General features: G+C 38.2%; 1 protein-coding gene across 3 annotated transcripts in view; it reads left to right on the top strand.

Moving 5' to 3' along the window:
- The window catches only part of OCA2 (OCA2 melanosomal transmembrane protein), a 243910-nt gene that overhangs the window by 26394 nt on the left and 199845 nt on the right, over window positions 1-17671 (top strand). For all 3 annotated transcript variants that reach the window (XM_070750932.1, XM_070750931.1, XM_070750930.1), the window contains exons 3-4: window positions 10994-11092; window positions 12575-12766. In XM_070750932.1, the coding sequence (XP_070607033.1) occupies window positions 10994-11092; window positions 12575-12766 (291 nt within the window). The remainder of the gene's footprint in view (window positions 1-10993; window positions 11093-12574; window positions 12767-17671) is intronic.

Raw genomic sequence — 17671 nt, forward strand, 5'->3', positions numbered from 1 at the left:
CTTCCTTCATTCATTTTTGATATTTCAGTTGCTGTTTGACTGGTTTACTGATTTACATCTTGTGCAATTTACATAATTCATGATCTTATTTATTTTATTTATTTATTTTATTAAATCTATATGCTGCCCACTCCCAAAGCACTCCAGGTGGCTTAAAAGTGGAATAAAATATTTATTTATTTATTTATTTATTTATTTATTTATTTACTTATTTATTCATTTATTTATTTATTTATTTGATTTTTATGCCTCCCTTCTCCTTAGACTCAGGGCGGCTTACAACATGTTAGCAATAGCACTTTTTAACAGAGCCAGCATATTGCCCCCACAATCCGGGTCCTCATTCCTCCAATTCATAGAAACATAGAAACATAGAAGACTGACGGCAGAAAAAGACCCCATGGTCCATCTAGTCTGCCCTTTTACTATTTCCTGTATTTTATCTTACAATGGATATATGTTTATCCCAGGCATGTTTAAATTCGGTTACTGTGGATTTACCAACCACGTCTGCTGGAAGTTTGTTCCAAGGATCTACTACTCTTTCAGTAAAATAATACTTTCTCATGTTGCCTTTGATCTTTCCCCCAACTAACTTCAGATTGTGTCCCCTTGTTCTTGTGTTTACTTTCCTGTTAAAAACACTTCCCTCCTGAACCCTATTTAACCCTTTAACATATTTAAATGTTTCGATCATGTCCCCCCTTTTCCTTCTGTCCTCCAGACTATACAGATTGAGTTCATTAAGTCTTTCCTGATACGTTTTATACTTCAGACCTTCCACCATTCTTGTAGCCTGTCTTTGGACCCGTTCAATTTTGTCAATATCTTTTTGGAGGTGAGGTCTCCAGAACTGAACACAGTACTCCAAATGTGGTCTCACCAGCGCTCTATATAAGGGGATCACAATCTCCCTCTTCCTGCTTGTTATACCTCTAGCTATGCAGCCAAGCATCCTACTTGCCTTTCCTACTGCCCGACCACACTGCTCACCCATTTTGAGACTGTCAGAAATCACTACCCCTAAATCCTTCTCTTCTGAAGTTTTTGCTAACACAGAACTGCCAATGCAATACTCAGATTTAGGATTCCTTTTCCCCAAGTGCATTATTTTACATTTGGAAACATTAAACTGCAGTTTCCATTGCTTTGACCATTTATCTAGTAACGCTAAATCATTTACCATATTACAGACCCCTCCAGGAATATCAACCCTATTGCACACTTTAGAGTCATCGGCAAATAGGCAAACCTTCCCTACCAAACCTTCCCCTATGTCACTCACAAACATATTAAAAAGAATAGGACCCAGAACAGACCCTTGTGGCACACCGCTTGTAACCTGTCTCTGCTCAGAATACTCGCCATTAACAATAACTCTCTGATGTCTATGCTTCAGCCAGCTTGAAATCCACTGAACTATCCAGGGATTAAGTCCAATCTTCACTAATTTATCTATCAGCTCTTTATGTGGAACCGTATCAAAGGCTTTGCTGAAGTCCAGATAGGCAATATTCACGGCACCACCTTGATCCAACACCTTTGTGACATAGTCAAAGAACTCAATGAGATTAGTCTGACACGATTTGCCTTCAGTAAAGCCATGCTGATTTGGGTCCAATAAGTTATTGTTTTTTAGATGCTGATTTATCCTCTTTTTGAGTAGAGTCTCCATCATTTTAACTACAACTGACGTCAAGCTAACTGGCCTGTAGTTTCCAGCTTCTTCTCTACTGCCCTTCTTGTGGATAGGCACAACACTGGCCATTCTCCAATCCTCAGGAACATCTCCTGTTAACAGGGATTGGTTAAACAAATCAGTCAGGGGGGTAGCAATGACAGATCTGAGTTCTTTAAGAACTCTGGGATGGATGCCATCTGGACCCATTGCCTTATTTATCTTTAATCTTTCAAGTTCTTCTAAGACATCGGCTTCTAAGATCACTGGAGCTGAATCCGTACAGCTGGAATCAATGCTATATCCCTCTATAGTATTATTTTGTAAGGTGTCCTTTGAGAAAACTGAACAGAAGTAGCTATTGAAATGGTCAGCGATCTCCTTATTCCCATTAATGCATGTATTATTCCCGGTACTAAGCTTTGTGATGCTGCAGTTTTTCTTCTTCCTATCACTAATATATCTGAAGAAGGTTTTATCCCCCTTCTTTACAGATTTTGCTATTTCTTCCTCTTTTGAGGCTTTAGCAGCATATATTATCTGTTTCGCCTCCTTCTGTCTCATTTTATACACCTCTCTATCAGCTATACTTCCAGACTCTTTATACCTCCTATAGGCAGCCTTTTTTTCATTGACTATAGCCCTTACATCATTGCTAAACCATAGCGGTTTCTTCTTCCTTTTACCTTTAGTTACTTGCTTTACATAAAGTCTTGTGGCTTTTAAGATGGCCTTTTTTAATACAGTCCACTGGGTGCTCGCTCCTGCCATTTTATCCCTCCCCTTTAATTCATTATTTAAATATTCCCCCATTGCATTAAAATTTGTTTTTCTGAAATCCAATACTTTGGTTGCAGTATAGGATTGCTCACAATCAGTTTTTACATCAAACCACAAACATAGATGGTCGCTGCAACCTAAATTTTCTCCCACCTTGACCTCTGAAACCCGATTCCCATTTGTAAAAACTAAATCTAGAATATTCTCCCCTCTAGTTGGTGTCTTAACTAGCTGTGCCATAGCTGCTCCTGTAAAGGCCTCTACTATATTCTTACTTTTGCATGTAAGGGCACTGGGGATATTCCAGTCAACATCAGGCATGTTGAAATCACCCATAACCACAATATCTCCCTTTACTGCCATTAGGGTAATCTCATCCACCATCTTGTTGTCATGTTCCTCAGATTGCCCTGGAGGCCTATAGATCACCCCAATTCTAATGACAGAACCGTCTTTATTTTGCATGCAAATCCAGAGGGTCTCCAGATCTTTACATGTATTTTGAATTAGTATTGTTTTTAGACTTTCTTTAACATAAATGGCTACTCCACCTCCCCTTCTCTCTATTCTATCCTTCCTATACAGTGTATATCCTGGTATGGATATTTCCCATTCATTGGAATCCTTAAACCATGTCTCAGTTATGGCAACCAGATCCAAATTATCTCTAGATATTATGGCCATTAACTCACAGAGCTTGTTGCTCAAGCTTCGAGCATTCGTGCACATTACCCGAAGAACATTATTTTCATTATTAGTTTGCCCCTTATCATCAACAACTACATCTATTTTATTTTCAGCTCCCTTTTCATAAGCTTCCAGAAACTGTTGTATCCTCATTGGTCGGGGACAGAAATCCTCCACATCTGGTACATCTCTGTCCCCTTTACCTAGTTTAAATGCCTGTCCAAAAAAGCTCTGAATTCCTCACCGAGCACCTGGGTACCTCTGTATGATGGATGCAAACCATCCCTCTTAAACAACTCCCTATTAGACCATCTACTGACATCATGACTTACATAACCAAAACCTTCAGCTTTACACCACTGCCTTAACCACACATTAAACTCTCTGATACAACTTGTTTTACCCTCCTGGCCACAAACCGGTAACACCTCTGAGAAAGTCACTGAATCAGTTATTTTACCCAGCTCCACACTTAGACTTTGAAAATCTCTTTTTACTACATTAACATTTCTCTGGGACAGATCGTTTGTGCCAAGATGCACCACCACATCAACTTTATTACCTTTACTCACAGCCCTGACAATGTTTGTAATCCGCCTCCTGTCCCTGTGGGCAGTGGCTCCTGGAAGACACCTCATCACCTTCACCACATCCTTCCTCTGTCCCAAATCAACACCTCTGACAATCGAGTCACCCACAAGAACATGTGTCCTCTCTTTATTTCTACTAACTGGACTTGGTTTGGTGACACTCTGTTCCTCATTTACAAAATTCCTCCATCAATAAATAAAATCCTCTATTTTTTGTAAAAAAATAAAACAATAAACAGATTAAGGAGAACTCTGTTACCGATTTCTCTCTGCAAAGTTAATTTGGAAGGTCATTTAAATAAGCCACTTTTTACCAGTGGCCTAACAACAGTACGATGTAGCCCATACTTGGTTTACATAACAGAAGCCTAATCATCTAGTTTTGATTTGTCCCCTCCTGGCAGGATAACTATAATTGCCATTGTTGGCAAGTCCCTATTAAGGGGCTGAACAAACTCCCATTTCACACACACATACACACACACACAAAAAGAAAGAAAGAATTAGAAAAGCATCTAGTCAGGGAGAAAGAAAATAAAGGCAATTCTGTAAGACTAGAAAAAAGAGTGAATAGAATCTCGGGGTTTTCTAAATTGTGATCTCTGGTCATACAGTCATAGTTCAGACCAATAGCTCTAGAAATGTCATTTATTTATTTTTAAATAGTCCTGGCTTCAAATATTGGGAGCAAGGAAAGAGAAGAACCTGGCCATCTGCCAACACCCCTTCCCGTAATATGCTAGACACTCTCAGAAATAACTGTTGTGACCGCCTTTTGCTCCTTTGTATTAGAATGGTGGGTGGGTGGGTGTTTTTTATACATGCCCTTGTTTGACAAGATTACCCATGTGCTTATAAACCTGAAAGTGCCACTGCGGGATCTCAGGCTGACAGTTTTGTTGCTGCTGCTGTCTTTTCGACTTAAAGAGATGGAACATGTCCAGAAAGCTCGGAGAAATCCAAGCGGTTCCTCTTCCTGTCTCTTTGCCCTTTCTGTATTCAGTAGACGAGGTATTTCATTTTGGAATAGATAAGGGGGAATATGACAGAGCAAGCGCGGTACATCACTGCCAGGCTGCTGAAAATAGCCCGGGGTTTCATGATCCAAGATTCGGATTTGAAACAAAAGTAAACGGCGTAGAGCAGTGATTTTCAACCTTTTTTGAGCCGCGGCACATTTTTTACTTTTACAAAATCCTGGGGCACACCACCAACCAAAATGACACAAAATGACACCCTAAGACACTCTCCTCTCTTTTTCCATCCCTGTCTCCTCCCCACCCTTGTGTGTGTGTGTGTGTGTGTGTGTGTATACACACTCTTGAACCATTTCCAAAAACAGGTGAGGGCTGGGGGGTTTTCTCTCTTATTCTTTGGGTGCTTTTTATCATATGCTTTAAATCAAGAGTCACTTCTCTCTCTTTTGTTTCTCTCTCTTTCCTCTCATTCTCTGTCTCAATCATTTTCTCATTTCTCTTTTTTCCTCCCCTTTTTGCTCATTTCTCTCTCTCTCTCTCCCTTCCACTCCTTTTCTCTCTCACTCTTGCTTTCTCTCTCTTTTCTTTCTCTCTCTCTCCCTGTCTTGCTTTCTTTCTCTCTCTTTCTCTCTTTCTTTCTCTCTTTCTCACTCTCACTCTCTCAACAAAAAGTTGCGAGACCGGAACCTGAGCTTCCTTCTTCGCGGCACACCTGACCATGTCTCGCGGCACACTAGTGTGCCACGGCACACTGGTTGAAAAACACTGGCATAGAGGGCAACGGCGAAGAAGTGGCCGATCAGGACGATGGGCTTCGGAGACAAGATGGAAAGTAATCCAACTGGACCAGACACACATTTGCCCCCAAGTTTGAAATAGAGAAAGCAGGCTCTTCTTAACTTCTGCAAAGAATCATCTGTTGCAGCGAATAATTCATAAAGCGCCTGAGCAAGAACGTTCACAACAAAAGAATGAGACATCCTAAGCATTAAAACAATTTAAAACCCATACATATCATTCCATGGCGGATCTTGCCAATTACAACTGTGAGATCAACAGCCTCAGGCCTGCCGGAAAAGCCAGGTCTTAACTTTTCTTAGCTTTCTTAGCTTTTCAAAAGGCCAATAGGGTGGGGACATTCCTGACCTCCGTAGGTAACTTGTTCCAGAGATCTGGGGCAGTCACAGAGAAGGCCCTCCCCTGTGAGCTTGCCAGCTAACACTGTTTAGCTGATGGGAGCTAGAGAAGACCAACTCTGTAGGATCTCACCAGTCACTGGAAATTGTGTGGCAGAAGGTGGTCTCAAAGAGAACCTGTCCCTAAACCATGTAGGGATTTAAAGGTAATGATCAACACCTTGAATTGTGCCCAGAGATCAATAGGGAGCCAATGCAGCTCGTGGAGGATTGGTGTAATGTGGGTTTACTTGAGTGCACCCACAACAGTTGCATTCTGGACCAGCTGAGCACTCTTTGAGGGTAGCCCCATGTAGATCGTGTTGCAATAATCTAATCATGAGGTAACAAGGGCATGATTGACTGTAAGGAGTGCCTCTCTATCCAGGTAGGGTCACAGTAGGTGCACTAGATGAACTTGTACAAAGTCCCTCTAGCTACAGCTGTTAAATGTTGATCTAGTTTTAGCTGTGAGTCTTGGAGGACACCCACATTTTGAACCAGTTTTGAGGTGGACAATTTCTCCTCTCCAAGAACCAAGGGTAGACAGTTGACATAGTATTTCAAAGACAATATCCACAGCCACTTGGTCTTATCTGGGTTAAGTCTGACCTTGCTGACTCCCATTCAGATCCTCACAGCCTCAAGGCACCCACACATCCGGATCCGAATTAGAAAGGGACGTAACACAAGAGGAATGATGTGTAGCAGAATAAAACAGATAAATAATTAGAATTTGGCAATTGATATTACATTGTATTGTATTTTAATTTGAAGGTATGTGAATTTGAATCTCTGTAAGGTGTGGAAAAATAATAAAAAATGTATAACCATCCCCCAAAAAGGCACCAGCACATCACATGCACTGTTTCACTGAATTGACATGGAATGGAGATATATAATTGGGTATCATCTGCATATTGCTGATACCTCACTCCAAATTGTCGGATGATCTTACCCAGTGGTTTCATGTAGATATTAAATAGGAGGGGGGAGAGACCGAGCCCTGAAGCACCCCACAAATGAGGGGTTTAGGGGTCGATCTCTATCCTTCTACTAACATACAAATCTAATAAATAATAATAATAATAATAATAACAACAACAACAACAACAACAACACTGACTGAGATCGACCAGAGAGTAAGGAGGAGAACCACCGTAACATGGTGCCTCCTAGCCCTAACTCTCTTAGTCATCCCAGAAGGATACCATTGTCAATGGTATCAAAAGCTGCTGAGAGGTCAAGTAGCATCAAGATTGAGGAGTGACTCCCATCTTGGGCTTGCCAGAAACCATCCATCAGCATGACCAAATCAGTTTTTGTTCTGTAGCCAGGCCGGAAGCTAGATTGAAATAGGTCCGGATAATCTGTTCCATCCAATAATCGTAGGAGTTGGAGTGCCACCACTTTCTCAACAAACTTCCCTACAAAGGGTAGTTTGGAGAATGGACAAAAGTTCTTTAATTCAGCTGGGTCCAGGGAAAGCTTCTTTAGAAGGGGTCGTACAACTGCTTCCTTTAACGGTTGCAGAAGAGATGCTTCACTCAAGGACACATTAACTAATGCCTGGAGCCAGCCTTGTGTCACCCCCTATTGGCTGAAACCAGCCAGGAGAGGCATGTGCACAACAGACAAGTGGAGAACATATTGCTCGTACTGCCTTGTCCACTTCCTCAGGAGTCACAGATTCAAATTTATCCCATATAATAGGACTAAGACCCGCCCCTGTCATCTTAGCTGAAATTGCCCAATCAGAGACAAGGTCCATCTGAATCTGATCAACTTAATCTGATAGAAACTGCACAAATTCCTCAGCTCTACACTGCAAGGTGATCAATCACTCTAAAATGGGTGGCTGGGTGCAAATCAGCAGATGCAATAAGTGCAAAAAATGCAAGCATTTTGCCATCCATATAACCACTAAATAAGTCCTAATAAAGGCTCTCAGAAGAGTTCCGTCAGATTCAGAGTTACTGGTCTTTCAGCGTCACTCTAGATGTCCCTTCTGACACTTCATCTCCTGGAGCTTCTTGGTAGATCAGGGAGCTCTCCTGGATCCACCACCATGGAGAGGTCACAAAGGTGCAATCTGGTCCAATGCCCCATATACCGCCATATTTCAGGCAGCCACTAGGGACTCACCCAGCTCATGGATAAGGGAGTCAGGTATTTCCCCAAGCTCCATCTGGAACCCTTCAGAGTCCATTAGATGTCCGGGGCAGAACCACTTAATCAGCTCTGCCTCCCTGTGGTGGGGGAGTCTAACCTCAGCAGGAAATGATCTGACTATGACAAGGGAGAAACAACTATATCCCTTAATTCCAGATCATATCTTCACTGCCCTGAGAGGAACACCAGGTCAAGTGAATGTCCCCCCCCATGAGCTGGACCCTGAATGACTTGGGTCAGGTCCATAGTTGCCATGGAAGCCATGAACTCCTAGTTGCATCCAGGGATTTGCTGAGTGATAGCAAGTGAAAGTCCCTCAGTACCATACCACCTCTAACAGCATAGGCAGAGCTATTGTAACACAGGTATGTCAGCAATAAGCCCAATGGAACCCCTGAGTCCAACTTCAAGGGGAAAGACTCACACCCAACAATCTCCGGGGCAGGGACCCTGTGAGGAAAAAGACACTTGCGGGCAATAATTGCCAGTCCTCCACCCCTTCCCTGAACTTGTAATTTATGGGTTTGAATATTAGAAACAGTAATTTATGGAAAGAAGGAAATTATGAAAAAAACTTAGAGAAGGGATAAAATATAAATGTATTTATAACCTCTGCCAAAAACATTGGATACCTCTTTTGTATGATCTTTTTTCTTTTCTATTTTTATTTCCTTTCTATTTTCTTTTATATCTATTCACCATACTTTGTTCAATTCTGTGGTTCTTTTCGAATATTACCATTCTTTTTATCCTGTTAAAAATGTCTTCACCCAAACTTATATTTTAAAAATTAGAAAATATTAATCTAATGAGGTTCAACTGTAGTTGATGGTGCTATAATTTAAAACATATTACTCTCATTTTCTGAAGTATTTCTTATTTTATTGCTGTAAAATATATAATTGCTCCCATTTAAAAAATGATTGGTAGCACACCAGAACTTCATTTTTCAAGCTATATAGTTTTTTCACTGTACATATTCATAGCAAATTCTTTTTTTCCTCTGTACCCCTCCTAACCATAAATAAGATGGTTTATAAAGATTTAAGAAACTATTTCAATAGCAGTAAAGTGGGTTTTTTTGCATTTTTGCATCTGGAAAGATAAGCTACATTAAGTAAACCATATTGTTTTGCCTCCATCAGTAATTTCAACAACTTTCAATATTTTAGGCTTTAAAAATACAGATTATAGAATTTTGTCAACAGCTATACTAACAAGTAGTTGTTTATAGCTTTCAGAGCCACAAATGTTACATTAAAATGGTTAGAAGCATTAACATTTTTAAATGGATTTTAAAGGAATCATTGGAGCAAGTGACAGATGTATAATGTAGAAATATATATCTAAAAATCTTACAAGGTCTTGACCTATATAAAATTTCATAAAAGAAACAATATTTCTTTTTCATTATGTTTTAGATAACCATAGTATGAGAAATAGAAACAATAATTGTGATTTATATAATATTACATCATATTATAGAATACATTATACACCTGTACTTTCAAGTTCTTAAAGCATCTGTAACCTTGAACCTTCCAGAGTTTATTGATATTATTAATAGACACACAAACCCAAATAACCTTTGCTTGATATTACAACATTTCAATATGGTCACTTCTATAGATACTCTTAATTTCCAGGGTATCTTATTTTACGAGAACCCAACAATCAATGGTGCAGAACAAATAAGCATGACAATGACAATATTTTATTTATAAGAAAACTTCTTTCTAAGACTAACATTGATTCCTTACTGATTGCCACAGATATAAGTAATGGCAATATTAATCGGCTAACCAGAGCATACAAAATATTTGCTAGACCAATTCTTGAATACAGCTCACCTGTCTGGAACCCATAATGCATATCAGATATCAATACATTCGAGAGAGTCCAAAAATATTTCACAAGAAGAGTTTTCCACTCCTCTCCTTGCAACAGAATATTTTATTCCACCCGACTTGAAATTTGGGGCTTAGATATCTTAGAACTTTGTCATCATCAATCTGACCTAAATGTAGTTCATGAAATTATTTACCATAATGTCCTACCTGTCAATGATTTTTTCAGCTTCAACCGCAACAATACATGAGCACAAAATCGATACAAACTTAATGTAAATCACTCCAAACTTGACTGCAGAAAATACAACTTCAACAACAGAGTGATCAATGCCTGGAATGCACTACCTGACTCTGTGGCTTATTCCCCAACCCCCCAAAACTTTAAACTTAGATTATCTACAGTCGACACCACCCCATTCCTAAGAGGTCTGTAAGAGGCATGCATAAGCGCACCATTGTGCCTACTGCCCTCTCCCACTGTCCTATTGCCTAATTTATCTGTACTAATGTTTATGTTTATACCAATACCTACTACATTGTACATGCTTGACAAATAAAATAAATAAAATAAAATAAAAATAAAATAAATAGTAGATCTTCCCTGTTGTAGGCAAAATTATTTGAGATGTATGCAGGGCCATTGCTAGAATCATATTTACTTAAGAGGCAGAATTCTGAGTTGGTACCCCAAAAAGGCAAGACCGATTGGAAAATTTACGTCAAGAACATTTTTTAGCTTTTAAATAGTGAACATAAATATATATTCCTCAAGTAGCTGTGGAAAATCAAAAGTGCAATAACTGTTTCCTTGATTACTTTGATCAGGAATCGAGAAAAAAGTATTTTGAAATATGGGCAGATGCTTCTTGAAAAAAAAAGATTTGTAAGAAAAGTGATGTTATTATTACAAGAGAAAGTGAAAATGAAAAACTGATAATATTGCTTGCTAGTTCTAACACAAATCCTTACACTAGTGTATTTGCTTAATCTAATATTAAATCAATTTGTTTATCGACATATGAACTACATACACTGCTTTGGAAAGATGATTATTCTAACAATTAACAGTTACTTTTTTTTAAAGGTATCATTACAGTTTGACCAAATTCTTCAGCACAAAATCAGAAGATAACTGTTTTACAGAAAGGACACCTCTGTTGAAAGTTTCCAGTAAAGGCAATGGGTAAGAGGTTTTTTAAAATGTGTATCTTACTTGATATTGAGCACCAGAATATATTATTAATGGCTGGGATCATCTCTATGCTTCTACTGGTGTATCATAAATAACCTAAACGTTAGAGAAATATGCAAAGTATACCACTTTAAATTTGTGAAGGAAAGTGAGTTATAAATTACTGTAGATACCCAAATAACTATCAACAAAGCATTGCTGACATTCTCTTTCTTCTATAATAAGACAACTGTAATGGAACCCTACATCTTATCAAATAATGGGGAGTTATGTTCTGGTCATGGATCTACAAGGACATTGATCAACAGTAAAAGTATATAATCATTTTTTGAAATATATTGGCACTCTTCTTTTTATCTAGCTAAGATATATATGAGCTTCTCGTTGCAAAATTTAGGCTTAAATTGAAGAAAATAGGGAAAAGCAGTAGGCCACTCAGGTATGAACTAAACCATATCCCTGATGAATATACAGCAGAGGTGACAAATAGATTTAAGGAATTAGATCTGATAGACAGAGTGCCTGAAGAACTATGGACAGCAGTTCACAACATTGTACAAGAAATAGCAACAAAAACCATCCCCCCAAAAAATAAATGCAAGAAAGCAAAATGGTTTTCTGAGGAAGCTTTGCAAATAGCTGAGGAAAGAAAGGAAGCGAAAGGCAAGGGAGAAAGAGGAGGATAAACCCAATTGATGCCGAATCGCAGAAAATAGCTAGAAAAGATAAGGATGCCTTCTTAAATGAACAGTGCAAAGAAATAGAAGAAAACAATAGAATAGGACCAGAGATCACTTCAAGAAAATCAGAGATATGAAAGGAATGTTTCATGCAAAGATGGGCAGGATAAAGGACCAAAATAGCAGGAACCTAACATAGGCAGAAGAGATTAAGAAGTGGTGGCAATATTACACTGAGGAACTATACAAGAAACGAGCTTAACATCCCTGATAACCAGGGGTGGGCTACTGCCCGGATGGGGGGGAACCCAGTGGGGTAGTGAAAATGGAGTTCCACCCCAGAGCACCCAACTTGCACTGAAAGATATTGAAAGAAAATGCAGGGCGTCCTGCATAAACCATGCCCACAGTGTGATAGTAAAAAATGTGGTAGCCCTTCACTGTTGATAACTATGATGGGGTGATCACTGACCTCAAGCCAGACATCCTAGAATGTGAAGTAAAATAGAAATCCCAGTAGTGTAGAATATTTTGATTGAAATGGCTCTAATGTTGAGGTTTCTCCTGTAATGGAAAAAGTCAGCATTGTTACTTGTTGCAAAGGTATAAATAGCACATTAAGTTGTATTCCTCACAGGTTTAAAGAATTATCATGTTTACAAGCAGATATATTCTAAAAAGAATGGCATCCTTAATGTCTACTCTTCTTCAGTAGCCTTAACTTCCAATGGGACACATTGGAGAAGATCAGACCATAATTTATACTGATAGCTGTCTCCATGACGTTTTATAGGTTAAGTTGTACAGATGTTCATAATACAGATTTCATCACGGATGATGACTCCTGGGAAAACAGTTCTGCTGAATTTGAGCAGAGGTCTCAGCCAGGAAGTGAAATGACCAGCTTGTCCAGATCAGCTTCCTGCTCAGAAAAATATGAAATATTGGACAATTTTCATGTCAAATTCAATTTATCCAAGATGAGGTATTGTTTTGATATTTTTTCTTTTACCAAATAAGTAAAGTAATACTCCTTTGCTAGAACTTGCTATTGATTCAAACAGAACAGTCCAATGAGATAGATAATAGCATCTAGTCAGATTTATAGCCGTATTATAATGTTACAATACTGGTATATAACCTCCTTTATCTCCCTATAAGGTACTTTATGTGAAGGGATGCCCTTTAACAATGCTGTTAAAGTTCAACTAGACGTTGGTTGCTGGAAGATTATTATTATTATTTCTGTTTAAGTGTTTTTAATTATGCTTGACTTGTATTCTGAGTTACATTAGTTTTATAGAGAAAGATGTGTGATAAAGTAAACAAAGAAATAATCCTAGCTATAAATTTTAGAAATAACAGAGTTTAATGGTGTTTTTTTCTCTCAACGCTGCTTAGGCCCTTATATCCATTTGAAAGCATGATCTGATTTAATGAATCTTTTAAATCTATGGAATCAGTAAAATAAAAAAAACCCCTCTTTCATACTATGACTTTGCATACTCTTTGCATACTATGACTGGTGATTTGTTGGAAAAAGAGATAGATCTAGTAATTTTGGACCACATGGTCAACCAAAAATTCATACTGTGACAATACTGTAATATGTACAAGTTTCAGTCATGTAGATATGAGTTTATTCCCTCTAGCCTTGCTAAGAGGCACCACAAAAATATATTTCCTGGTATGTTGGAAACTATTCAGAGAGTTCTTACTGACTTTTTAAAACTTAGAACAGAAAGATGTACCCTAATTAATTAGATGAAAGGAAAATAAATAGATTTATATTTTATTTCCAACAAGGTCCCAATACATTTTAAAATGTGTTTGCCCAAGTAACTGTGCACTTTGTTTTCTATAATCTTTCGCAAAACATCACTATTAATATGTGTATTTCAGATGATTTAGTGGCTATAGAATTCAAACAGATGTGGTTTTATTGTATGGTTTCTTACATATATTCATGTGAGAAAACATGTCTTATCATCAGTCAATTTTGCTCTTATTTAGCCATTTACTTTTAGATTTTTAAAACAGTTCCCTAACTGATAAAAGCAGACACATAATTTCATTTCCCACAGATATTTGATATCAAGTCTGCACTATCTTTCTTTGCACACCAGTCTCTAAGAAGAAGTAGAGATTTTGGAAAGAATGTAGAAAAGAACAACAAAGATAACTAGGGGGCTGGAGGTTAAATTTTATGAAGAATTATTTCAGAAATTGAGTATGTCTAGTGTAGTGAAAGCTGCCCTGAGTCCCAAGGGGTTGGGCGGTGTTGTACATACTCCTGGTCAGTTGGATGATGATGAAGAAATTGAGGACTCTGATACAGATAGTGTTTATGAATTAGTGGTGGGCCCGGGGTTACAGATAGTAGAACAGGTGGGAGGCCAGCCACAGGATGTGGCTATGAGTCCAGAATCTAGCAAGGAAGAATCAGACGTTCGCTGGGTCAATCCTAAATTCAGAAGGGTCCAAAAACGTAAGGAACAGGTGTTTGGAAGAAGATATTAAGGGGAGGAATGGGTTAAATACTGGAGTGATATATTTGGTACATCAGGGGGTCAGTGGGGAAGAAGGGTGGAGTTTCAATGTTGTAGGGCTAAAATGAAAGGTATTTCTATTCAGCTCTCAAGCAAGCAAATGCATTCTGTGTTATTTTACAGTCATTTCTGCTGTTTTTGAATCATGCTGTGAGTACACAAATCTTGTTAAAGGAGAAGGCTGGGAGGAATGTATGAGGAATGCAATTAAGAAAGATAATGGGAGGAAGAGGAATGTGCTAGTATGAACTGTATTTTGAATACAGAAGGAAAGAGAAATAAAGATGGAGTTTCTTTGTTTATGAAATACTGCATTTAGTAAGAGTTATTTGTAATAGCTAAAGTTCTACCAGAAACCAGAACAGGCGGCATAGAAGTCAAACCAACCAACCATCCATCCAACAAACAAACAAACAAACAAACAAACAAACAAACAAACAAACAAACAAACAAACAAACAAACAAACGACTACGGGTGACAATAGTAGCAGTGTTCCAATATATGAAGGGCTGAACAAAGAAGAGAGGGTCAACCTATTTTCTAAAGCACCAAAAGGCAAGACAAGAAACAATGGATGGAAAAGAAGAAGCTTCTTTTGAAGCTTTTGAAGCTTCTTCAAGAAAAAAAAGCTAAGAACAAATTTCCTAACAATTAACACAATTAACCAGTGAAATGGCTTGCCTTCAGAGGCTGTGGGTGCTCCATCATTGGAAACGTTTAAGAAAAGACTGGACAAACACCTATCTGAAATGGTATAGGGTGTCCTGCTTGAGCAAGGGATTGGACAAGAAAACCTGTAAGGTCCTTTCCAACTCTGTTATTTCCCATTATGTTTTAATAATTCAATAAACTACCCACCTAATTTCCCTCCCCTGCCCACAGATGCCCATATATGCACATACCATTTTCCTACCCAGAATATTAAAGGCATAACAAAATAACATATAAAAGGTTTTATTTTAGCAAAAGTATAGCAAATGGCAATAGATATATTTCTTGCAGATCATCAATTATTTTGGCTCATTGCCTAGCGTAGCCGTGCATCTAGGTTAGCGATGAGGAAATCATTAAATATCCTGTGAGCTTTGCTATCATCCTAGCTTATAATATATCAAAGTATTCATAGGCAGAAGGGCACAACTACAGTTGTATAAACCTGGCATGGGTTTATGAAGAAAGTCTTATTGAGGCATGGCAATCTGTTCAGAAATTCACATTTCACATAGTAGACTCTTTGAAGCAACCCATCCATATTTATACTCTGAGACAATAAAGGAATAAAAGAAGAATGTATTATTGTTGGTACTGATGTACTGACTAGTCAGAGCCAGGAAACACAACAGCAAATATTCTCTGTGGTTAATTACTGTCACATACAACAGCTCAGCTGGCAGCAAGAAGACAGATTTTTGGAATCAGTATGAAATCATGCCTATTATTTTTCTTCTGCATTCTTCCTTCCTTCCTGACTTTCCCTGTTCTATTTTAATTATGAATATAGAAATACATTAAAATCTGTCCAGATTTTCTTTGTTCTGTATCATTGCTGTGTAAGCACAGCCCAATATAATTGCCCTGGTTATGCAGAACAGTTGGCAGCTAGTCCTGCATTGTATCCCTGGTGCTGCAGCAGGCACAGACCCTTGATAAATTGTTCCTCAAAATACTTTCATGCAGACCTGTTGAATAAACATGCTGGAGTTTCCAGACGCTGAGGTGGCCTAAATCTACATAGTTACAGTGAAATAGCTGTGCTCTGTGTGATGCAGATCTGAGAAGAAATCCCCCTCATTTTTTTTTTGGCAGTCATCAACACGATAGACAAAAAAATAACTGAAAACAAAGCAAGTTCCAAAGGGCAAAGATAAAATTTCTGTACAGTCTGGTCCTCATTAAAGTTAATTCAACTCATCAGAGCATTTATCTAATATGTTAGATTGCTAGTCAGTGAGAAGAATACTCTTAAGTGTTATAGTAGATTAACAAGTTCCTATCTCCTGATTACCGTACTTAGTTGAGTTTATTATTTTAAGGGTGTGCTTTTCTGGACATCTAAATGATTAGTTTCACGTTTCCTGATTGTTATTGTTATTATGGACAATCTTTTTCTAGACATCATATTTTAAATTTAAATCTTAATTCAAAAGGTTAAGCCTTGTCTTTGGTCTATAACTTTGTTGGTTGACAATGCAAATAAAGAGGCTTGACTTGTGACACACATAATTACATTTGTAAAATGAGTGCCTTAAATATGTAAATTATAATTACAGTCACACATTTCTTAACATAGGAACATAAGAAGAGGCATGCTGAATCGAGCCAAAGCCCATCGAGTCCAGCATTCTGTGTCACACAGTGGCCCACCAATGGGGATCTTGAGCAGAAAGAGAAGGCAAAATCTTCCCCTTCCCTTGATTCCCAACAAATGGTACCCAAGGGAATCCTGCCTGCCTCAACCAACATAGAGGTGGGATTTGGACATCCATTTCAATAACCACTGATACACTTGGTATCTATGAAGCTGTCTAATCCTGCCTTGAAGCTATTCAGGCTGACAGCTGTCACAACCTCTTCTGGAAGTGAATTCCATAAATCAATGACTCTCTGAGTGAAGAAATATTTCCCTTTATTTGTCCTCACTTTCTTACCTATTAAAGTGTCCTCACTTCTTACCTTTTTTCATAAAAACTATGCTAGTGGTTTCCTATTCCTCCAGGATGTTTTTTTGACTTCTCTCATCTAGTTCATAGCCCTGAATTCCATGGCAGTCTCTCATCCAACTATTAATATCTTGCTTCTGAGGCAGATAAAATTGTGTAGAGGCATTGTCAACTGCTAAAACAAGACAGGTCAGATATAATATATGTATTGCATGTAGAATAGCCAAATTTCATTTTGTTTCAATCTTTCTCCTAACTAGTAAAAAGGACAAAATATAGACTGCATTATATAGTCTACTGTTGTTATACATGCATACCCATGATATGGGCAGGTAAACATGAGTTATTTAGCTAATTAGCAGTTAGGTGAAGTGCCTCTAAGTGACTTGCTTGGAGCTTTAAGAGCCTCTTCAATAATGAGATGGACAGAGTTTACCTATTTGTAAACACTTATCACTGTGTGTTATGACCGATTATGCAACAGAAAATAGTTGTGCTGAAAGAAAGGTAATTTGCGCAGGAAAACTAATTCTATGATGGAAGTGGAGTCAGATTAAAAGAACACAAAATACACTTTTAGAATTAACAGTTTACAGCTCCCAGAGTCTGTTTCATAGACGGAAAACCAATAAATTCAGAGCACAGTAACTTGGCCCAAAATATTGCCAAGATAAATTAAA

Source organism: Erythrolamprus reginae, chromosome 4 (genome assembly GCF_031021105.1).
Source record: "Erythrolamprus reginae isolate rEryReg1 chromosome 4, rEryReg1.hap1, whole genome shotgun sequence".
NCBI lineage: Eukaryota > Metazoa > Chordata > Lepidosauria > Squamata > Dipsadidae > Erythrolamprus > Erythrolamprus reginae.